We start from the raw sequence: 24,049 nt of genomic DNA, 5'->3' as shown, positions 1-24,049 counted from the left end.
ATGTAGCAATGAGGGAATGTCAAGTAAAAGATGCCCCAAAAAGGTTCATTTTATTCCGACAAAGTACAGTTGCATGTATCTTGGACAAATACTGCACCAAACTCTGTTCCCCTTGCTATTCAATACTCACGTATTTCTGGCTCCTAGCAGCGCCCCAACGCTAGGGGTACTTAATTGATAAATGACCAAATAAAGGGTCGACTTCGGACGTATTTTACTACTAGCCGAGGGTGTGTGTGTAAGTCTTGTTCACATTGATATTGCTGCATATATACACAAATACTCATTTACTAAGAACTAGTAGTAGAAAATTTTTTTAAAAAGTTGTTTTCCTACAAGGAAAGTGTCGTCATGTTTGGTCTAGGCGTGTCCCCGCTTTAGAATCTATCTCAATTTGTTTATCTAATCTTAGCTTTTGTTCTTTGTTGAAAGTTTTCTCACCAATAAAAACGCACGGAAGATACAGAAGAACTAATGAGTGTGCCGACATCTCCAGTTGGCGGAACTTTCTGGGGTCTGCCCAGCAACGTGACTCTCGGACGGAACTAGTCTTAAGTGTGTTGACGTTGGAACAAAGGTTTCCACAACACTCTGTCACTTTTATAGGGGACACTAAAATAAAACCCGATTCGTATGTAGGACAAGTCGTAAATTTGTCACTGGTGATCATCGCTTTACACTTTTTTTTGTCGACCACATTGGACCAGAAGAAGTTTTAAGAAAAGAAGGTACATGATACTAAAATTGGCATTTTTATGATTGGAAAATTATGGTCAAATACTGTTTTAGAAAAAAATACGTAGATTGTCTGACGTATTTTTTAAACACCTGGCAATTATACATTTGTAATGTCTGAAAAGAAGTTATTTGGGGTCTTGGACGTAAAAAAAGAAAGAAAAAAATCTTTGTAAAGTTCCCCTGATGTAATACCAAAGTGGACGAGTCCGGTATACATCATATGTCAGGTACTTAGTCAGACCACCTATTAAAACACCTTAACCCGCACAAGCCGGACGTGCTCGGTTCACAGTAAAGATGCAGCGGTGTTTCCTTCTGAGTCTGGCGACGGCCGTGCTGGTCGTCGCACCGGCCTGTGGATGCCAACCCCCCGGGTGGGCACCCTGGAACATCACGTACCGTGTACAGCAGGCGGAGATGGTGGTGTGGGGTCGCGTGGTGGCCAAACACGGGCTCAAGACACCCCCGGCGACTTCTTACACCGCCGAGGTGGCGTACGGCTGTCACGTCAAAGCGGACACAGCGGCACTAGCCCCCAGGTTCAACATCACGAAGATGGGGCATGAGGGCCCAGGCCAGTGCGTCTCACACGACGTTGACATCGGGTCGTACTATTTCTTCTTCCTGACGTGGGGCGAGGAGGAAGTGTTGGTGCCACAAGACATGAACCTGGAGCCGGGGGTCCTTCCTGATACCACGGAGAACAGACTCGAGTTTTCTCTCTGCTGCGGATTCACATTGTCCGTCTGTCAACCAGATCAACTGACAACCAGCCAACCACTGACCGTCCCTCAGACAACCAACCAACCACAGACCACTTCTCGGACAACCAGCCAACCACAGACCATCCCTGATGGTACCAACCCTGCTGGACCGACCGTTGCCATGACTACGGTGAACGTTTCCATGACGACCCAGAACATGATGACGACGCCGGACATAGCAGTCGGTGGCGCCTCCCGTCTCGGCCTGTCCGGCATCTTGGTTCTTCTGTCGGCCTTGGTTGTGGCAGGACATCTGACGGTCTGAGACAGTAATACCCATTCCATATCTTATAAACAATGTTGATGATAAAATCATGTGGATAATATGGGCTTTGTGACTTTCAAATGTTTTCTTCAAACCTCTGTAATACGCACGTCTATGTCATCCACTACCCAAAAGTTTCAATGTTGAAAATATCAGTTAAAAAAATGAAAAGTCTATCTTTGTAGGGCTTTTATGTCCATTCACGTTAGGTTTACTGGACACCTAACTTTGTTATAGTGTGTTAGCAGCAACATATAGATTTGTGACATGTTTGGTGATCTTCCCTTTAGAGACGTCAGAATTAGACGAATGTTCATATGACTTTTTGTAAATGAGTAAGAATCGCCACATGTTCTCAATGTCAAGTTTTTGTTAGTTATCCGTTTTCATATATACATGTACATTATGAATTAGTGTGGAATAAGTCCATGATGGCTACTGAAGACTTGAGGATGACTTACAAACATTTCAATGATAGACACACAACTTCTATACAACTATGTAATGGCGTGAATGTGTGAGTGAGTGATTGAGTCAGTCAGTCAGTCAGACAGTGAGTGAGTAAAAGTTGCCGAACACTTTTTCTATCTGCCCGACATTGGATACATTATATCGATGAATAGAAATTGATCGGTCTGTCGTAAAGCAAAATTAATTATGGAATGTTACAGGCATACTAATAAAAATAAACTGTTACGAGCTGTTTTGTCGTCGGAAAATGCGTTTTCTTCGCTTTAGACGGTTGTAATATGTGTTAACATTAGTTATCATTTAGTAAAACCTATAGCTAGCTTAACTACGAGATGGCCAGCATGCTGTTAGTGTAGCGACCTTGTTCATTCCTATTTTATTACATGTACCTCCACCATCTCCATAGAAAACGTACAAATGCAAAATAAAAACATAAAAATGTAACTTTTCACACAATGCAACTTTTTTTTTGTTTTGCCACTCTGAAATTGCATTGGACGCCTTTCAATCTCTGAGACGCTGTTATACCGTTTTAGATGGGTATAAAAGACAGGTCGACCTCGACCTACAAATGTACACAGAGTGGTCGCCTTGACTGCAGAGTCAACGGTAAGAAAAACGACCAGAGCTTTGTTGTCCTGAAGCTTTGAAGAGAATTCGCTGACGCAGGTATCAGTGGCAGTTATATGACTGTCATAAAGTTTGGTGGGGGCCGACGGAACAAGAGAAGGCTAGCCGTTTTGCTGACAACACGTCATGGGTAAGGTAACAGCAAGTAATTTTTATGGATGACATCAGAGCACGCATTAATTTTCGCCTGATTTTAGAAAAAAAACAAGACATTTTGTCGCCCTCTGACAGTGATCAACATGCCGAAAATAAGCAAGATGTCTGTTGCCATGCCGGAACGTGGATGGCAGATAAATATGAAGAGAGGAGACATGGCTCTGATTTAATGTTTTGTCTTTTACTTCTATACAGTGATGTATTTCATTCCCTTTGTATGTGATGTTGGCTGTGTATATGTGATGTTCCCACTGAATCAAAACAATTGTTTGTACAATTATTGAAAAATTTTATTTTTCAAAGTTGTTTCAATGCGAAATGAATGTTGTAATAGTTATTAGTAAACTTAGCACAATACAGGTACCATTTCTTGTTTTCATAACAAGGTTTATGATGTTAAAATTTGGAAATTTAGGAATCCTGTTTTTTGGCCCGCCTTGTTTTTTTTTTCGCCCTATCGCATCAGATTTGGAGTCTGTGGACGATGTTATCCATAAAATGTACTTGCTGTGGCCTTATATGATTTGTTGAAATACGTGGGCTGTACCAACCATTCGCTCTGAGACGTGAACTTTAACTGAAGTAGTTTGATAATCTGTCAGACGATAGTCTAATACATTCATTTTTAAGAGATTCTACTTTTCTTTCACCAGCTCATAACACACAAATATTGCTCCATGTACAAACATATTTGTCAGATTCCAATCGGTTTTTGTAATATTTTGGCATGTCTGTCTTGTCAGTATTTGTTCACTTGTTCACGGTTTAATAACGTGCTTTGCTTGTCCTATGCATTATCATTATCAACGATAATGTCCTTGGCATTATGTATTGTGTTATGTTTTGATGGAGGCATGAATAGCTTCCAATAGTAACTTGAGCGTGCCGTTACCATGTTTTGTCAATAAATGTTTCAATAAAAATGTTCAATACATTTTTGTACTGCAGCAGGAACAAGCATCGGTTGAAATAAATATTGTTCTATACTTCATGGAGGTGTGATACTTCAGTTTGTTGTGTTACAATATGTGCCATGATTCTTTCCGACGAATGGTAGGGTTGGCAGTAATGTTATCTGTGTGAACATGCCACAGGGAGGAGGCTTTTGTCAACAAAATTCCACATGGCTGCTTGGAGTCAGAAACATGCTGGTAATTAACAACACTATTATGTCTGATTGACCCCGATGATACATTCTTTGTTATTGGCGAATGTAAAAGGTACATACATAGATAAAATGTAGCAGTGTTGCCGATAGCTACGTGTATGTGCAAGTTGCCAGCTACGAGCGCTCGTATAACGTTATATAAGTTTTAAGCGAGACTTTGCATTTTGTGGCTACGTACCATCGATCGGTGATTGGCCAAAGACCGAAGGAAATGTATATGCAAAAGACGAAGGTCAAGGTCGATTTTGCCTCCTGGTGACTGAGAGTTTTTATATCTTTTGTCCTGGAGATGCCACGGCCTTGATTCTTTTTCTGGCAGGTAGCATTTCATGTCAGGGGAAAAAGTGGCGTAATTTTGGTCCTAGCAGCTTGTTCTGAAACTGCAGGGGGAGTATGTGATTAATCTTATTGTTAATATGTGGCACAATCCTCTGTCAAGTCGGAATACATGTACAGGCTAGGCGCTGTTTGCAGTGATCTTGTAGGAAGCGGTTTGTCATCGCACCGCTAGATGGCGGTAATGTATATACCACTGTGCAGATGCTAGCAGAAGTACTAGTAATTGGGAAGACTGAATATTTGCAGAAAAGTACACCTAAAGCAACTGCTACGATACCCAGACTCGTGAAAGACAACACATGCACTGGTTTAATTTCCTTCAACAACCGTGCTAAAAGCTTTCATCAGTTCACAACATTCAGGCTGACAAATTTCAACTCCTCTCTGCTTTCCACAGTTGTTTGGCCTTGGCTTTGCTAATATGGCCCCAAAAGCTGTCCGCACAATGAAATAATAGTGAACCCTAACACTGGCGTAAGGACGTTTGGCCTTAAGAAGACATTGTGGAATGATACATTCTCGAGTATTTCTAAACTCAAAGTCAGTTTGACAATTCGAGCAATCCTGCCCCAGTATTGTTGTTTTGAGTGCTGTTAGTCAAGTTCTCTAGCTAAAATCGGCAGGATGGGTTTTGAAAATAAGGTTGTCCTGGGCGCACTTCCAGCACTGTTTTTGTTCTCTGCCTGCCTTGCGGAGGGAACTGAGTGCGAGCTAGGCTCGTGCCCGACGAAAATGGGGAACAGTAATGTCAACAACGTCACGGTGATGGCTCCAGCCGGACCGAGGGGCGAAGCCGGGCCGCCTGGACCGAGAGGCGGTCAGGGGGAGAAGGGAGAGACGGGCCGGCCCGGGAAGCTGGGACCACAGGGGCTGGAGGGACAGAAGGGCGAGAAAGGGGATCCAGGACAACCGGCGAATCAAGGTACTAGTACTTAAGCTTCCCTTTATCAATGCATGAATACCTTTATTGTACATACATACCCACTAGGTTAAGTGTAGGTTAGCCTGGGTACCCGTCCAGATTTTTGCTAATTAGCACTAGCACTTATACTATGTTAGTCTAGTTAGTAAATTCGACTTCTTCTCGCTTCTCTGTGTTGTTGAAAATGCATATGTAACAACAGACATGTTTTAGGATCAGAGGGTTGTCCAAGCTCATTAGAAATGTGGATTTTGTAGCATTACTTATAGGTGTATCAAGGACATTATGTCCTTGGGTGTATGAAGTGGAGAAACATTGATGTAAGTTCAACTTTCATTGCTGTACAAACTAAATTCTATTACAAAATGTTCATCTACTATTCTATCTAAATCACAGCACAAATCTTGTTTCACAGTGTGGCATACAGTTGATCAGCAGTTTTAAATTGTGACATCAGTCCTATGTCATTTATTGTCGATATTTAGGTGCTGAGGGTTGGGGCGGCGGAGCTGTCTATATCCGATGGGGGCGGACAGCGTGTAACGAGAGTGCGGGCACGGTAACGGCGTACACCGGCCTGGCCGGCGGGGCGCTGTGGAGCGAGAAGGGCGGAGGGAGCAACTACCAGTGCCTCCCCGCAGATCCAGAGTGGGGGGTGTACAAAGACGGAGTTGACGGGTTGAAGGCCTACATGTACGGCGCGGAGTACCAACTCAACACGGACGCGCCTTACGACGAGGCTACGGTGGACGACCGGGAAGTTCCGTGTGCGGTGTGTAATAAGTAGGGTCTAGCGGGTTTGGTATCTACGTAGCTACGTAAACGAGGATCCAAACAGTTCGCTTACTTCTGCGAAGCCGTGTTTATTAACCCGCACTATGTTAACTCTACTAACAGGTATATGCCCTAATGGTTCACAGGGACTTTAACATAGTTACACAGAGAGTTACCAGAGGTCTAGGATACAATACAGATGAGATACTAGTATCATACTACGTATACAGGTCTACAGAAAGCTACGACTAAACATGTACACGTACCTGAGTCCTGGGTCATTTTTAGATTTTCATTGTCACTTTCAAGCTCAGCTATGCTAACAATAGTTCTTCACTGGTACCTAGGAGTACCTAACGCGCTAATACAGTATATGCAAACATGTCTTTCCATTTGATCACCTACAAATTACCATAATCACTAAAACCATAACCGTTACAGGTGTGCTACAGCCTCTCTCGCCGGGCTCAGATGATGATCCCCGCCCGCAACACCTGCCCGGACGGCTGGACACGGGAGTACGGAGGCTACCTGATGGCGGGGTACCGCGACCAGGCCGGCCGGAGCAAGTTCGTGTGCATGGACGGGGAGCCCGAGGTGCTGCCCGGCGGGGAGGGGAACCAGAGCGGGGCGCTGTTCTACCCCGTGGAGGCCCGCTGCGGCTCGCTGCCCTGTCCGCCGTACGTGGAGGGGAGGGAACTGACGTGCGTCGTCTGCACAATATAGCAGCACGTACTGCACCGGCACGAACTGTAAACGTGAATAGCACTTATGCAAAACGTCTCGTTGACGGCCGTATTTGCTTATTTTAGGATTATAATTCCGTCTGTATTATTACTAGTAGTTTGACATCACTTTTGATGAAAAAATCCCAAAAGAAATCATTCTAACATGTGCAACTAGAAGTATGAAAAGGAGGTTTAAAGTCATCTAAAATACCTTGCTTTACTATGTTGTGCCTTATTCGTAAAAAAACGTCGTAAACAAATATTGTAAACACTATGTAGAGAACTGGGTTTAAAACTGCGTTTCTGCAAATAGAATGTGTTTCAACGGAAACAATTCTTGTTTGATAATTATGAACTATCATTAACAGACAACTGTTCAGATCAATTAAGATTTACCCATAATTGCTGCCCTGTATCATTATTGCGTGCCTTCCTTAGGGCAAGGACATTATGTCCTTGCTTAGGGTAAAACTTCACATGGAAAACAACAAAAGAACACAAAACCACCAAAACCTGCTTTTACAATAAAGAGTATGTTAATTGGATATTGCAAAACGGATAGGATAGCACCCAGGCTAGCTATTAAAACGCAGCCTCTGTCCTATTCACTTTACGTAACTGTATACCGCCGCCGTGTTCTGACGTCATAGTCCGCTTATGCAAGCAAAGAAGGCCAGGCTGTCATGGCGGTTCTCCAAACACTGTTGACGGGCCACAACATTACAGCACTACTGATCGCCGCTGTAGCGTTTCTCGTATCCTTAGCGTTATTTTCGAGGTTCAGGGGAAGGAGAGGGAGGGGGGCCAACCTCCCGCCGGGGCCACCGGCATGGCCCGTGCTCGGGAACCTGCCCAGTCTGGCCCGGAACCCGCACCTTCAGCTGACGGCCTGGCGCGGTACTTATGGGGACGTCTTCAGCGTGAAGATGGGGCTACAGGACGCCGTGGTGGTCAGCGGGAAGGACGCTATCAGGGAGGCCCTGGTCAAGAAGGCCGAGCATTTCTCCAGTAGACCAGACCTGTTCCTGATGCGCCGCAACAAGCAGCAAAACGGTAACATGATATGGGCTATCGTAACGGTTGACCCAATTATTGAGCTTACACCTGTATATAACGTCCTCGGTTGACCATTAGATTACATGGAATTGAGCGGATTAGATCTTTGGTGTACATATTTTGATATATATATTTTTTAATGAAGGACACTGAAGAGTAAGAAAATTTCTCATCCATACGTATTTATGGATTTCATAACGCTATTATGTTATGCCTCTCACTCAATAGGATAATAGGAATATGGCAGATACCATTGGTGGAGAAGGGAGAACTATAGCCGTGGCGACTCTTGACTCGGGCTTACATTGCATTACCCTCAGCAAGAGTCGTGGAAAGATCCATTGGCAGAACTGCACATTTCCCGTTGGCTGCTCGATGCTCCGTTTTTGACCCGGTTTTTTGCTGTCCCGAGCTTCCCTACAATATAACTCCACAATTGGCCGGGTTGCCGATGTTCAGATCGGCCTAAATATTCCACAGCGCGACGGGAAAGTACTAAAATAGCTAGTCGGTACATCCGCGCCGCCATTTTGGATATAGTCCGGAATGTCCGCTACCGCCGTCGGGAACGCTCGGTAGGCTTTCCGGTTATGATCGGAGAGTTTTCGGTCCCGCTTCGGTAATCGTGGCGCTACCGAGCGTTCCCGACGGCGGTAGCGGACATTCCCGACTATATCCAAGATGGCGGCGCGGATGTACCGACTAGCTATTTTAGTACTTTCCCGTCGCGCTGTGGAATATTTAGGCCGATCTGAACATCGGCAACCCGGCCAATTGTGGAGTTATATTGTAGGGAAGCTCGGGACAGCAAAAAACCGGGTCAAAAACGGAGCATCGAGCAGCCAACGGGAAATGTGCAGTTCTGCCAATGGATCTTTCCACGACTCTTGCTGAGGGTAATGCAATGTAAGCCTGAGTCAAGAGTCGCCACGGCTAGGAGAACTAACGCTAAATAGACTTTAACACCTCGATCGATTATGGAAATGTATAATTTTTAAAATCTAAATCCCTTTGTGAGACCTGAATATAATTAGAATTTGGGCTCCTTAGCGAGTACCGGAAATTCCGGTTTTGATATCTCGTGATCTGGACATGCTGGGTCACGAAATGTGGATCATCCTGGTAGATAGGTTTTCAATGTACTAGGGAAGAAGTGACGCAGACCTGAAGTGACGCGAGTTTGGTGGTGCCACAAAATTAGTGGGCTGTGGGCTTGGTTTTTGCGCCAACCATACATGTCAGAAACGTAAGATAATGCGGCACAAATATGTTGCAAACTGATAGTAGATCACACGGATTTTTTCATGAAAATATTTCAATTCTTGTGCAAAAAAGTTACATAATGCTCCTTTAACGGTACCATGCCCGAGGTCCTATTTTAATTTACAAATTCTTCACCATCGTTTTATGCAGGGCTTGTCATGTCTCCGTACGGTGACCGGTGGAAGATCCTCCGCCGATTCAGCATGTCCACGCTCCGGTCCTTCGGGATGGGCACGGGCATCCTGGAGGAAAAGATCGACACGGAGTGCCGCCACTTCTGCACCGAACTGGAAACAAAGTCCGGTGAGCCTTTCGACTTCACCCACCTTCTCCACAACGCAGTGTCTAACATCATGTGCTCCATGGCTCTGGGCAAGCGGTTCGAGTACGGAGACCCCCTGTTCCTCCGCCTGATGGAGATCTCGGAGCGGGGCGTCGAGCTCTTCGTCACCGCTCACGTCTTCAACATCTACCCGGTGCTTCGCTTCTTTCCCGTGGTACGAAAACAGTACAAGGAGTGGATGGATCTCTCGGAAGAGAGTATAGAGTGTTTCATGAACTTCATTGCACAGCATGAGGACGGGGAGAGACAAGAGAAGGCGCGTGATGTGATCGAAGCGTTCCGAGCAAAGTTGGAGGACGACCCGGGGTCTTTGCCGGACGACAGCCTCCCGCATCTGCTCGGAGACCTGTTTGTTGCCGGGATGGAGACGACCGCTAACACGTTACGCTGGGGTCTGCTGTACCTCGCGACGCATCCCGACGTGCAGGCGAAGGTTCAGGCCGAGTTGGACCGAGTGGTGGGGCGGGAGCGTCCTCCGGCCGTCAGCGACAAGCCCGACCTCCCCTACACGGAGGCAACCATCCTGGAGTTCCAGCGCGTCCGCACGGTGGTGCCCCTGAACCTCCCGCACTGCACGACCGCGGACACCACCCTCCTCGGCTACGACATCCCCGCGGGCACGGACGTGCTCGTCAACCTGTGGTCCCTGCACATGGACCCCGCCCACTGGGACAACCCCGACACGTTCGACCCCAGCAGGTTCCTAGACGACAACGGGCAACTGCAGTTAAACGACTCTTTCATGCCTTTCTCTACAGGTAATTGTAACAAATTTTAGCACATGTTACGAGTAATGAAATCCTAGTATGGAAAATGCATGTATTATTCATGCAAATAAGACCATGTTTTGTATGATTTGCATGTAATTACGTACATCTCTTCCCAAAATCATGGACATCCGTCCTTCCTATCCCCTGATTGATTCTTATTAGGGGAATAATAAAAAAATATTTTTTGCAGTACTGTTTGGGGCTCAGTTCTACACCTTTTTCTGACGTCAAAAAACATGTGCCACCCCAAAATCAAGACCATAGCGTAACCAATACAATATATACTAAAACCTGAAGTTCTGCTGCACCAAGGACAGCTGCCAGGGGGCTGAAAACCGACCTTAATCTTCCCATGACCTACCCACTTGTCAAATATTACACTCCATGAAGACCTTCTAAAGTTATGCTAACAATGATTATGTGGAAACACAGACACACACACACACACACAGACACACTAAAACAATACTTCCGTTTTGCCTTTTGGACGTAACAATACCTCTCTTTTCATTGTGGTAATAAAAACTCAATGTAGAGAAATAGACAAAATCTTTTTTTTTTTCTCGTCTTCCTCTGCAGGTCGCCGAGTATGTCTCGGCGAACAACTGGCCAAGATGGAGTTGTTCCTGTTTCTAACCAACATGTTACAGCGGTTCACCTTCACTCTGCCAGAGGGCGCTCGACCAAACTTTGACGGTATCCTTGGAGTGACGCTTCGACCACAACCGTACGAACTCATAGCAACACGTCGTGAATGACTGTGACGAATTAGACAGACACATGAATTTAGAATATCTTAGCTTGCCGTTATCTACAGACAATTGGTGAAAGAACGTTTGAACATACATATCAGTTAGTCTTCTCTTCAACAATGTACATATACTCTTGTTGTCTAATGTACAGTGGTTAGTGTTCCATAAAAATTACTTACTTGATTGTAAAAGCAATTAGCCTTCGGGCATGATTTTGCGAACAAAGTTTCTTTGTAAGATCTACTACAACTATACATTAAAACAAACGGGTAGATACAAATGAATTAACCTACTTGCAAGTATATGTATATGAATAAATCACTTTTATTATGATTACGTATGACTTATACTACTGGTTGTAAGGTCTAAATATTATTTTAAATATTTACCTTTTTGTATATGGTAAGGGTTATGTCCTAGAATGTAATTGGGTTTATCTGTTGGATGTAGTGTTTAAAATTCTGATGAGGAAGCGGAAATAAAGTTTTGTGTGTTTATTATCATATTGTGAACAATTTGTACCCGACCAACTCATGCAAAAGCATTGCTTTAAATGCTACACACTGAAGCATTATTTGTCTATAGGTATGTTGTTTCAAACCGGGAAGAGCTTGCATCTACACTGTCTCATCTATCCTGGATACTAATTTGGAGATATTAGACAACGAAGACGTTCATATACATTGCACATGTATGGCGGGGGCGCAAACACATCCGCAAATATACGCACTACCAAAAGGGGGCGGAATTTCTCTATATACTCATGTCATTGCTCACCAGTAATATACCAAATTTACTTAGTAAAATAATCATAAAGGAAAGAATGAAAACAAGCTGGACATACTAGTATTGTGTAAATCACATTTATTTTGTTGCACTTCCATCCAGATTCAAGTTAAGGAAACAACTTCACGGCTAAAATACATTATAAAAGTACACATGGCTTTTAAAAACATTAGAAACCACAAAAGAGGATGACTTGGCTACGCTGATCTGAATAATAGTGAGATTTTCTTGTGTAATTCCATGATACATGTTGATTAGGACATTTCTTTATCTATTGATCTACATGAAAAGGTACAGGACACACTGATGTGCAACTCTAGCGACAGCTAATATTAGGACCATAAAAAAGACATACAAAAAGCACATTGCATTGATAGAAGCATCTTCGACATAACATACTTATACAAGTCTCTTGTCTGGTTATAACAAGTACTAGTAACTCCCTGCGAACAGGTGAATAACCCTTCATATGAAAAAGCTAGTGTCCTGGTAAACGTAACCAACTTACCTATACCTTACCTACACCATATTGGCCTGTTGCTTAACACACAAAAAGAAAACATGTCCCTGACAATCATTTGATAGTCATTGTCATGAAGTGCATTGCATTGATAGACGCATCGTCTACATAATATACTGATATATGTTTATATATAACAGTCACAGTAATGTTGCCTTGCTCATCAAGTCTCTTGTTTAGTTGCTTACTTCCCCTATACCTTGCATTGGCCTGTTGCTTAACACACAAAAAGAAAACATGTCCCTGACAATCATTTGATAGTCATTGTCATGAAGTGCATTGCATTGATAGAAGCATCGTCTACATAATATACTGATATATGTTTATATATAATAGACACAGTAATGTTGCCTTGCTCATCAAGTCTCTTGTTTAGTTGCTTACTTCCCCTATACCTTGCATTGGCCTGTTGCTTAACACACACAAAAAAACAAAAAGAAAACATGTCCCTGACAATCATTTGATAGTCATTGTCATGAAGTGCATTGCATTGATAGAAGCATCGTCCACCTAATATACCGATATATATTTATATATAACAGACACAGTAATGTTGCCTTGCTCATCAAGTCTCTTGTTTAGTTGCTTTTGTCTATAAATTAACTCCCTACACACAGGTAAATAATCCTTCATATAAAAAGAGATCTGGTAGACGTAACCAACTTGCCCTGCCCTATACATTGCATTGGTCTGTTGCTTTGCACACATGGAGGGAAGAGTTCGATTTGTTTTTGCTTTGTTACTGGGAAGAGTCCCTTAACTCAGTGTTGTTGAAGGTCGTGTTTAAACTCATGCTAGCCTGCCTAGCTACATCCGCTACATATATACAAATCTCTCTGTGCACATCTCTCAAATCTCCCAATCATTTGATGAATTTCACAATGAATACTCAAATTCAGTTACAGACGCTTGCCTTCTTATGCGTCTGTTTGACGAACAGCCAAGATCCGACGGGCGATGTATAGGAACGTTTACTTTGTACACAAATCCCTCTGTATTCACTGTATTTATAGATCTTTATCTATACACACAATCAATTTCCGATTTAAAAAATACTTGATTATAATTTGACACACATACAAATCCCCCTGTATTCACTGTATTTATGTATCTTTATCTATACACACAATCAATTTTCGATATAAAAAATACTTGATTATAATTTGACACACATACAAATCAATCTGTATTTACTGTATTTATGTATCTTTATCTAGACACACAATCAATTTTCGATATAAAAAATACTTGATTATAATTTGACATTAGACATGTTGTATTGCACCAAACATGACTAGGAGGAATGTTAAGTTACATTGAATGACATTTTACCATAGTCCATGTTTGCATCACACTCTTCCCTCATGGTAAAAATGGAAGCTGGGGTTTTCCAAATCATATTTGGCCTGTCAGTACGCAAACATAGGCACAGGGATCATTTGTACCTGCTTTGCAGCCAGACAGAAGTGTATAAAATGTTTAGCCATCTAACCATGGCCTTTTTAACGGGTCTGAAAAAGGTTACACTATCCACACAAGGTTTCCGTACCTACTAGTCTTTTTATATGGAACCTGCTGCGATTTGTTTGTCTTTCCTGGCATTTTGTAGCAGTGATTCCTAAAATCTAAAGTACCAAGAGCTGTGTAGACAAGGGATGGAGAGCGATGTGCCTCCCTGTTGAAGTAGGGACGAGAGGTTTCATCTGCCAGTCAACATGGAGGATGTTAGGAGCGGTAGGGGTGAAGGGCAGAAGAATGAGAAAAGTGGCAAAGAGTACCACAGAGGAGGCAAAGAAAGCATCCCATTGGCTCTGGGCCAAGAGCACAGACAGAGAGTGGAACACCCTTGGCCATCAGTGTTTGGCCATCACTGCTGCCCCGCCTTACGGAGTGGGTCCTGCTATAGGGGTCGAAACCCTCAAGGACAGAAGGAAAGCATCTGATGAAGCCGAGGAGCTGTTTCTCATACTGCAGTACTGTGTTAGGTACGAAAGGTTTACTATATTTAGCCCGATCAGAATTCAACGTTTCTTTAAATGGCACTGATGATTGATGTTGCAAGAAATGACTCCAAGAGTATCACTGAGGTACAATTTTTATCTGTTCCATCGAAACACTCGTTTCTGGGTTCGCGGTCAGATTCAATTGACTTTCAGTGTTGCCCTTGTTTTTCTGTCTGTTTTCCTCTCTTAAATGATCAAGCCAGACTCTCATGTTGTCAGTCATCAGTGGGTTTTCGTTTCTGCCCTGCTGCTGCAGCTGCAGCACGACGCCGTTTTCCGTGCTGCGGTTGGAGGTGCTGGGATGGCCGGCCTGGGCCTCGTCACTCCTGTTCTCCTTCAGGTTGGCCGCTCCTTGCGGGCCCAGACAGGACAGCATCACGGGCAGAAAGACGATACCGTGCACAAGGCCGAACGCAATGACCAAGAAAACCGTCTTGAAAAAGGTACGCAAGCCGTAGGAAGGCGCCGTGCTCAGCGCAGCTATACCCAGAATGGTCGACAGCGACCCCTGGAGAATCGGCACGCCTAGGCTGTACAGCGCGTGGACGGCCCTGGCGTTACGGCCGCTGCCCTTCGCCGTGACGAAGGAGTAGACGATGTGGGCCGAAAAGTCGACGGAGAACCCGATGCACATGATTATGTTGATCATGGACACGCTGTCCAGGTTCACGTCCCAGAGCGTCATGAAGCCGAGCACCCCCGTACAGATGGACGTGATGGCGAGGGTGACCCAGACGGCATTGATGGGATGGGGCATGAGGAAGAGGGACACCACCAACATGGCGGCCGTGGCTATACCCAAGTTTTGCAAGGTGTTGGGCAGAATGGCGACGTACTGATCGTAATAAACGAACGCTGGGTGGTATACTAGTGCTTCTACGAATGCCTCAGATGCCAATTCCCTCATCTTCAGCATCATGTTTTTCTCCTTTTGGGTCCCGTCAATTTGCTTTGTCTGGACGAAAAACCGACTGGCTATGATTTCAGTGCCGTTTTCGTTGAACAATATGTCATGGGCATATCTCTTAAATTCAGATATATCAAGAAATCGGTCTCTGAGGCACTCTACGAAGGACGTTTTGTTAGCTGGGTCCAGTGGTGGTAGATAAGGGTTGTAGAGGCAGATCATGTCTGCATATGCCAAGTAATCACGTAGCCATGATTCAGACTCGTTTTTGCCATAAGTGAACTCAGTGTCCTCAAACCCAGCTAACATGTTCTCCACCCGATCCTGTACGTCAGGGTCCCAGTAGTCTAGTTCTTCTTTCACGACCACGGCGACCCTGGCGTCGTATTCGCTGAAGTAGCGGTCGTCCTGCTCAAGGTAGCGGGCGACGTACGAGGCGTCTCCCGCCAGCTTACTGAGCTGGACGCCCTGCCTCAGCTGGACGCACCCCCAAACCGCGACGCCCAGGTACCCGAGAAACACAATCATGACAGCTACCTTAACCCACACGTTTGTCATGAAAGGCCCGTAGCACTTTTTGAAGAACAGCATGATGAGGTGGTCGTTGTGATCCTCGCCGTCCTGCTCGACTCCCGCCTTTGCGTCGGCCCTGCAGCACGACTGCTGGCAGCAGCCGGCCTGGTCGTCTTCTGACGGAAGGGGCACCGTCATGCACGTCAGGAAATGTCGGTTCTGTTTCTCTCGGTGACCGTCATATATCATACACGCCCCGAAGAAATTCAGCTGAAACAAGTACGCAAACACTATAGCTATCCCGCTATACATACAGAAAACGCGGACCCCCAGGAAGCTGGTGATGGCTCCCACCGCGAAGGCCAAGGCGTTGGTCAGGGTCGTGATGGTGATGGACACCCCGGCCTCCGCGTAGGTGTTGGCCGACCGCTCCTCCACGCTGTCCCACGGGTTGGTCTTCCTCCACGCCGCCAGCAGGATGAACATGTTGTCCACACCCACACCTGAGTGGGTGTAGAAAGGGTGGAAACACGTTATTAGTGCGAATATTGTTATGTATGACGATATATATGAAATTGCGTCTACCTTATCGCTAACGCTACAAAACATATTGTAGGTGCCGAGTCTCTTTCGTCCTCCCTACAAATATTTGCGGACGAAAGAGGCTCGGCGGCTAAAATATGTTTTGTAACCTAGGTTACAACGTAAAATAGGTATGTAATATAACCTAGGCTAAACAAGGTTACAAGTACTGTGTACTGACCTATGACTAGGAAAGGCATCGCGGCCACCAGTGTGTTGAACTTGATCCCGCAGTACGACATCAGACCGATGGTCGCTAGGACGGCCATTCCCGCGGCCAGGACGCCCACCATCCCCAGGAAGGGCTTGCTGCGCACCGGGTCTATCATAAGACAGGACAGGATGGCGAAAGCCATCAGGATGCTGCCGGTGTAGGCCGCCAGCGCGGGGACGGTACTCATGGTGAGATCCGAGATCTCCGTCTCCAGGGAGCGGGACGTCGACCACGTCACGTCGATGGAGTCGGCGGAATACGTCGCCATGTAGCTGAGGAACGCGCGCTCCCATGCCTCGCTAGACTCGTCGTCCTCTTCACGGGAAGACCGGAGATGGTAGATCAGCTTCAAAGCCGTCGCTTTGTCTACTGTACTAGTATCAGTCCCGTCTTCCACCAGCGCCACGCCACCCAGGACAGCGCCGCTGAAAATTCTGCCCTGGAGCGGGTATCCCACCGTAACGTTTGGGACCTGCGCCGCGATGTAGTCCAAAAAGTCCAGGCCAGTGACGACGCATTCAGATTCCCATCTAGCACAGACGGACGTGTAGTTCAAACCTCGATCCTCCGTCACTATTCGCGTGATGTTTTTATGAAGAGAAACAGTCGCGTTCACCACTGACTCGTGTAGTACATTGTCCGCTAGTTGGCCACGACCTTTGATAATGATTGCGGCATACCGCCCAGTCGTGATGAGCCGCGAGGGCAGAAACTGCTCCGAATCGTTGATGGGGAAATGTTCCTGAATGTATTCTCTATCAACCTTCCCTGCCCCGTTGTCGGGCGTGTAAAGCTTCTCGATGGAATTCTCGTTGTCTATGAAGTAGAGTCCTCCTCCTAGACCTCCGGCCACTAGCAGGGAGACGAACAGAAAGACGTGCGGCTGTTTCGCTATCGTCCGTCCGAACTTTTTGAACCCGTTGCTCATCCACCTTTCAAAGAAGCTGTGCTCCATTATGGTGTTGCAGAACGTCCTGTCCAGTGATATCAACACTTCTGTTCGTCAGATGCCTGAAATTTGATGGAGCAAATACAGTTACAAGTTGAGCGGAGAAACAGAGACAACAACAACATCAACAACAACATTATGATGATATACGTATATATTGCCTTCATTGCAATATAACCTTGGTTGTTACGAAACACATGTACATCGGCAGTTCAAGCATATGTTACATTTATATGATAATTTGTACAAAAAAAGTTTTGAAATAAGTGGATTGGCAAGGCCTGGTGACATACGGGGATCTACAGATTAGCAATTCTGCTTCTGGTCCACCAATCAAGCCCTCCCATCTAAGTTTAATCCTTAATAATGGCGACGTTTCCCATCATAAGCCATTACATCAGACTACCATTTCAGGAGATTGGTAAACCTGGATGAAAAGTCCGAGTCCGCCAGGCTCAACCTCCCTTTATTAACCGTCCCTTTATTAACCGTCTCGCGTACGAAGGCAAGAGTATGGTAACTGAAGTCATTGTGAAATTCATCAAATGATTGGGAGATTTGAGAGATGTGCACAGAGAGATTTGTAATCTCCGAATTTTTTTTTTATACCGGCTGCGATGGATGGCAGTGGAATGTACACTTTGCACGGAAGTTTGTTTACTGGTAAACCCGGATAAGATACCGCATGCACTTGCGTACAATTCATTTGAATACATATTAGGAGAGTCTTGGTAAACAAGCTATTTGATACTTCCTCTCTACTAAGTTTCGCCTGATTTTGAAAAAAAAATTGTGGTCAACATGCCAAAAATGGGCAAAGATATCTGTTGCAAAGCCGGGACGTGGATGGCAGATAGTTTTTAAGAGAGGAGACAGGAGTCCAGAGGAGAAAGGATCTGATTTATTGTTCTGTATTTTACTCAGTTGATGCACTGTGATGTATTTACACGTAGCTTCTTTTACATGTGATGTTCCCATTGAATCAAAACCATTTGTACAATGATTGAGAACTTTTTAGTGACAACTGGATATTATAATACTTGGCAGTAAAAATAACACACTATAGGTATCATTAATTTGTATTAATTTGTGCCAGTTAAAAAAGAAAAAAAGAGAGAGGAAACTGGGCTGGAGGTAGCCTCTACCAGGCACCGCGGATCGCTGGAAAAATAGTAGAAATTGGCCGAAATAAAGGGATAGTATACCAGAGAAGATCCAGAGCCATAGAAGCTCAAATTTGCGACCCACGGGTCTTATCTGGTATACTATCCCTTTATTTCGGCCAATTTCTACTATTTTTCCAGCGATACGCGGTGCCTGGTAGAGGCTAGGCTGGAGGAGCTGTAAGGCGGCAGTGTGGCCGCGGGTCAGTAATTTAGAAGGCCGAGGAAACCGGTAGGCGCGCGGCAAGGCCGCATGGGAGAGGCCGCATGTAAGCCGCGTAGAGGGCTGAAAGTACTGTAAGGCGTTGTGGTGGCGGGAGACAGTGTGCCTGTAATAATGAGAGTGGGGGATGAGCCATGCATCGGCAAGACGTTAGGAGGACACGGGCGAAACCTTGAGACGGTATAATCGGGTATGGTTGTAAGCGGTGGCAAGAAAACTGTTGGAAGGTTTGATTCGAGGACATCGGGTGTGTAATTTAGAGGGAGTCTACCTGTTGGCGCTGAAGACAGCCTGGAAAGTCTTAGAAGAAGAGTCCCGGCAGATTTGGGTTAAAGACGAAATAGGCCGGAGTTGGAGCAAAGATCCGCGACTTGGAGCCATTCAAGATTTTCCCTTGGGTGGATTTTATGTTAGAGTGACAGTAGGAAGCCGGACTAAGATCAGAGTGGGGTAAGATTCAATGTGATATTAGGAGACAAGGCTGGATGCCGGAGTTTCAAGGCAGTATGAGATTGGGGTAAGGAGTAGTAAAAGAAAGGGGGAGGAGAGAGATAAGAGTACCACAGAGTGAAGGTTATGAGAGGTATCCCATCAGGGACTTGGTGAGAGAGAAAAGATGAGAGAGGAAGAATGAGGAAGGGGTGAAGGAAGAGTGTGGAATGTGTGTCAGGGTTGGGAAGATTGGCAGCAGAAGAAGAAAGGGATCAACAGCCAGAGAAGGGTGAAGGCGGAAGACGACTATTTCCGCATAACTTCATACCGGAGGTCCATGGCCGCGCATAACAAAAAGGATACTATTTGTGATGCTCGGCTATTGGACCGGAAGGTATGAAGTCATCGCCCACAATGCAACTCCAGCATGACGTCATTCAGTCCTTGGTCAGGCCAGGGGCCTCCGACCGCGTCTGGAGCCGAAAGCGGCCCACCCAACCCACCCCACGACGGGTTTTGCTTGGGGTGGGAATGGGCGCCCGCTTCAGAGCGGTCGCCTCAGCGCATAGACAGCTTTTGGCTTCAGACGACTATTTCCGCATAACTTCATACCGGAGGTCCATGGCCGCGCATAACAAAAAGGATACTTCGGAATTCGCTGGAACATAGCGTGCCAGGTTGTGGAGTAAAAGCACGTTCCTTGCAATTGACCTCCACCTTGAGATTATCTGTTAACCTTTTAGGTCAACGTCCCCGCGTTCACGTCCTTTAGGTGAACCGGGTTCCGACGCTGTGCAACCAAGGAGGTTAACCTCCTTGGTGCAATCCTCCAAATATAACGTTCCAATCTTCATAATATCTTTGATACACCTAGTTTGCTTCGACATATGGGCCAAACCAAGTACGGAATGGGGAGGGAGCTTTCCCTTCTGGCGTCGCCTGCCACTCGTCTTACGCGACGGTCACAACCCGCCGTACGTGCTTTTTGTCCGTACGTTTTTTGGGAGGCTACGTCTGCTACGTTTTTTCTGAAAACGTAGGGAAGGAGTGGCGTCGACGCACGTCACTCGCACGTCAATAGCACGGTTGCGCAAGGTGTAAGAGTGTGGTCTGCACGTTACGTCTGGCCGTGAGCTGTTGCGTGCATTGTACGTTGCGCAAGTGGTAAGTGAGTTGTACGTGCTTACAACGTACGATCTCTGTGCGATTGCAACTTTACCGTAAGGAGGCCGTACTCACACGTGCTTCTTCCGCACGGCACGTACGGGGCACGCACGTCGCTCGTACTCGCACGCACGGGTGGTGAATCCGCAGACCGCACGTAGAAAAAGTTTTACATGCACTTAACGTTCTACGGCGTGTCTGCGTGCTCCCAAATCCGTAGGATTCCGTACGAAGGTGGTACTCACCACGCACGGATGCCCTGCGTTTGCCCACGTTTTTACACGTAGACAGCAAGCAGAAGCACGTACGGCGGGTTGCGACCGTCGCTTTACAATCATAACATAGTTGGATCTCCGGTCGGACCGGTGCAATACTAGTGACTACCGAACCTTGCAAACGGTCTCATTCCGGCGCGGACGGCTGTCATTACAGCTTAACAATAAAAAAAAAACACCCGGTTTCTATCAAGCGAGGTACAGTGGTTGTAAGGTCGACTCCAGAAATAATGTGCCCTTGAGGCGTAACGACAGTAGGGATGTGTAACACAACTTTTTAGGAGAACATATCAATCAGAGTATGGAGCTAGCTTACACCCTTACACTTGTCACGGACATTTGTTTACTGGTGAACCCGGAAGAAGACACGCACGCGCGCACACATACTTCCTTTTCGCATTTAAATTCGTATTAGGAGAATTTTGGTGAACAAGATATTTGTCTCTGTGGTCAGACAATACAAGAAAATACAAGACAATGGTCCTTTTCTTTTCTTTTCTGAAAGGAAATTTATCCGCTGCAAACAAAAAGGAATTTACAGTCATTTTGTATGCCTAGAAACCAAACTAATTTTTTTTAAAATACGATGTACGGGTGTGTTGCAGTTGTGTGCAGTTTCTGCCTTCCCAAAGAAAACAGATAAAGGGGAAGTCGGTGAGGGAAATGTGCAGCATTGATCACGGGTCAGAAAAAATAGGGTAGAATTTAAAAAAATAAAAACTAATATATGGGATTGTTGTCAAACTTCCTTCTTGTCCTATATTTTCCCCTTAGAATAAAAATACGTACTAAATAAATATGATAAATAAGCAAGTCTCTATATTTCTCTATTTGAACAGCCTTAATTCAGCAGTGGTCTATACCTTTATCTGCTTCTCGTCCTAGTTGGCGATGGTTCATTTGTCCGACGACAGAAAACCGTCTCCAACCACACTGCAATGGTCGCTCAAGAAGAACACGTTACCACGCAGTGCCAGGCGGCTTAGTTGCGACGAGGAAGCTGGCAAGGTGTGCACTGGAACAAGCGTACATCCGAACGTTGTCGTCTTTATATAATGAAGAAGCCGTCTGATAAGTCGGAATTCGGTGTCGGTGGGACTTGCGCCCGAGGGTCGCGTTGTAAGAATGGCGAGCTCAACTGAGCCGTCTCGCTGTTTGATTTTATCAATTTATTCACGATCACGTCCAGACACCTGTCACTGCGGTCAAAGGACGAGTGGCTGTGCCATGGAAACTGACAGATCTACCTGTCGGTGACTTACATGTTAATGAGGTACTTTTTCCCGCTCATTCGGCATACAGTCAAACATGTCAAATTGTTGGTCTAGTCGGTTACTCGGCCGCCGTACTTTCAACATCCCTTTCAACCGTTCAAGAACAATCATATTTTCTTCGCCTAATAGAATCACAGTTACTTTTCTCATGACAGCATTAAGGTTCCGGGTCGGAGTTTAAGTAAGTGCGCAGTAAATCGCCGGAAACGTGACTTTGTATGGTATGTTTTGGCCGCGATATCCCTGAAATCGTAATATCTGTGTACATATATTTATATTATCTGAAAAGCCTGTTAGTTGTAGCCTTTATAGGTGGCGTAATGTTGGTGGTCCAGCGAAGACTTCCTGGTATTAGTCCGCGCGGATGGCTATGTGGCCTTTTCGCCTGTCCGCCGGGATGGTACGTTCAATGCCAATATCTTGTTCAAGCTCAACAGTAAGTCCCTGTTCAAGCTCAATACAGTCGCCGTAGACTGTGTAATACAGGCTAATGGTTAAGAAAACACCTCTTTGTATTGCGTGGTCAAACACTAGATTTAAAACAGAGCTTTTATGTCATGTCAACGTTCTGTCATGTCAACGTTCGCAGCTTATTAAAAAGATCAAAGGGGACATGTTATGTTACACCATACTGACACCAGTGCTGTTGTTATGATTGTCCAACTAACTCCTGCATAGTATTCTTAGTCACGGTCGTGTTCAACTTGACAGGATGTTGTGCTGGAGTCTTTGCCATCGCAGTATGATGTCATGTTCTGTGCAGGCAAGACAAAACATGCCCCTGTGTGAGTCTGTCACATGAATCGACACCTGTCTTTGGCTTCCTTATTTTATGAACGAACCCCGCAGGCAAGATACCGGCATGGCACGTTTTCTTAGTGACATCCTGTTTCCCTGTAAATCCGACGGTCCGTAAAAAAATTAAACAACTGTTGTGTTGTATTCATCGCGGAAATGCGCATAAGTGTTAACGCTAAATGCAAATTCAGAACTTGAAGAAAATATTTTCAGCCAATCAAGTCAAATGTCACCTCAAAGCTAGCCTCCTTCGCAGTCTTGTTGGGCGTCGGCGTTATTTTTTCTGTGAGCGACGTGACTAACTTGCGGCCGCGAGGGACGATATGCTGCCGAGGGAGTTTTTGTCGCCGAGAGAAGGATTCGCGCTTGTTGGAATCCTTCTCTCAAGACTGCGAAGGAGGCTACCTCAAAGCCACTATTATGAATCACGGACTCAGATATTCCATAAGACCTGGTTGTGGTTGGTTCTAGTTGTCCAGGCGTGCGCTCGCTTTGGTTGTGGCATTTTAGATACAATCTAAAAGATGGCTTATTTCGCATATAGTACTAGTAAACATTGATCAAAGTGTCTATTCTTTTCCTGCTTTTCAACTTTACCATACAATATGTTCTGAAATGGTATCAAACAACCAGGAACAAGAATCTGTCCAATAAGTAGTGACGTAAAAACGAACAAGAGATTTAGGTTTTGCTTGCTGTTACAAAATGGGTATTTATCTGAGTCTGTAACTTTAATTTTCTTTAAACACCAATGTGTTGGCAAACATTTGTGTATCATTTTATACTGAAAATACCGTAGTTTAACATTCTTAAATCTATTGTTCCAAATAAGTGTTTTTAACTGTCACCTCTATTTTAGACACATCTAAGGTAACAATTTTTAGAAATTCGTCAGTGACTTGTTTTGAAAGATAGAAACACATACTGCCAATTTTTCTAAGAAAATGTCGGACATCTTCTTGTCCTCAGTTTCCTGTCATCATATCAAATGTGTCAATATCTGGCAAATAGGGACTTTTAGCTATTTTTGAACAAAAATGTACATTTTTGTCTCCTGTGCCCTACTATTAAATCCGACGAAGTCACTGATTGATGAATTTCTACTAA

The 24,049-nt window shown here is 45.1% G+C and overlaps 3 protein-coding genes across 3 annotated transcripts; 2 read left to right on the top strand and 1 right to left on the bottom strand.

Moving 5' to 3' along the window:
• The first annotated feature begins 5,155 nt into the window (after window positions 1-5,155).
• Window positions 5,156-7,221, top strand: LOC109477064 (short-chain collagen C4-like). The gene is made up of 3 exons (XM_019778103.1): window positions 5,156-5,453; window positions 5,939-6,225; window positions 6,669-7,221. Exons 1-3 carry the CDS (start codon window positions 5,156-5,158, stop codon window positions 6,951-6,953), a joined length of 870 nt encoding a protein of 289 aa, XP_019633662.1. The 3' UTR covers window positions 6,954-7,221.
• Window positions 7,222-7,572: 351 nt separating this feature from the next.
• LOC109477038 (cytochrome P450 2U1-like) lies at window positions 7,573-11,608 on the top strand. Its single transcript, XM_019778062.1, has 3 exons — window positions 7,573-8,008; window positions 9,425-10,375; window positions 10,967-11,608. The coding sequence occupies exons 1-3, from the start codon at window positions 7,639-7,641 to the stop codon at window positions 11,143-11,145; spliced, it is 1,500 nt and encodes a 499-aa protein (XP_019633621.1). The 5' UTR covers window positions 7,573-7,638; the 3' UTR covers window positions 11,146-11,608.
• Window positions 11,609-14,503: 2,895 nt separating this feature from the next.
• LOC109477024 (patched domain-containing protein 3-like) lies at window positions 14,504-22,025 on the bottom strand. The gene is made up of 3 exons (XM_019778042.1): window positions 21,734-22,025; window positions 16,632-17,675; window positions 14,504-16,371 (listed from the first exon to the last, which is right to left on the bottom strand). Exons 2-3 carry the CDS (start codon window positions 17,617-17,619, stop codon window positions 14,525-14,527), a joined length of 2,835 nt encoding a protein of 944 aa, XP_019633601.1. The 5' UTR covers window positions 17,620-17,675; window positions 21,734-22,025; the 3' UTR covers window positions 14,504-14,524.
• Between the last annotated feature and the right edge of the window lie 2,024 nt (window positions 22,026-24,049).

This window comes from Branchiostoma belcheri, unplaced genomic scaffold (assembly GCF_001625305.1).
Source record: "Branchiostoma belcheri isolate BF01 breed outbred unplaced genomic scaffold, Haploidv18h27 scaffold4, whole genome shotgun sequence".
Lineage (NCBI taxonomy): Eukaryota > Metazoa > Chordata > Leptocardii > Amphioxiformes > Branchiostomatidae > Branchiostoma > Branchiostoma belcheri.
Note: the sequence above shows the minus strand (reverse complement) of the source record. Positions and strands in the feature narration are given on the sequence as shown.

Coding starts and splice junctions, on each gene's coding strand:
- LOC109477064 (XM_019778103.1), top strand. CDS start 5,156: ATGGGTTTTGAAAATAAGGTTGTCCTGGGCGCACTTCCAGCACTGTTT. Junction 5,454..5,938: donor AGGACAACCGGCGAATCAAG/GTACTAGTACTT, acceptor GTCGATATTTAG/GTGCTGAGGGTTGGGGCGGC. Junction 6,226..6,668: donor ACCGGGAAGTTCCGTGTGCG/GTGTGTAATAAG, acceptor TAACCGTTACAG/GTGTGCTACAGCCTCTCTCG.
- LOC109477038 (XM_019778062.1), top strand. CDS start 7,639: ATGGCGGTTCTCCAAACACTGTTGACGGGCCACAACATTACAGCACTA. Junction 8,009..9,424: donor CCGCAACAAGCAGCAAAACG/GTAACATGATAT, acceptor CGTTTTATGCAG/GGCTTGTCATGTCTCCGTAC. Junction 10,376..10,966: donor TTTCATGCCTTTCTCTACAG/GTAATTGTAACA, acceptor CTTCCTCTGCAG/GTCGCCGAGTATGTCTCGGC.
- LOC109477024 (XM_019778042.1), bottom strand. CDS start 17,619: ATGGAGCACAGCTTCTTTGAAAGGTGGATGAGCAACGGGTTCAAAAAG. Junction 16,372..16,631: donor GATGCCTTTCCTAGTCATAG/GTCAGTACACAG, acceptor ACACCCACTCAG/GTGTGGGTGTGGACAACATG.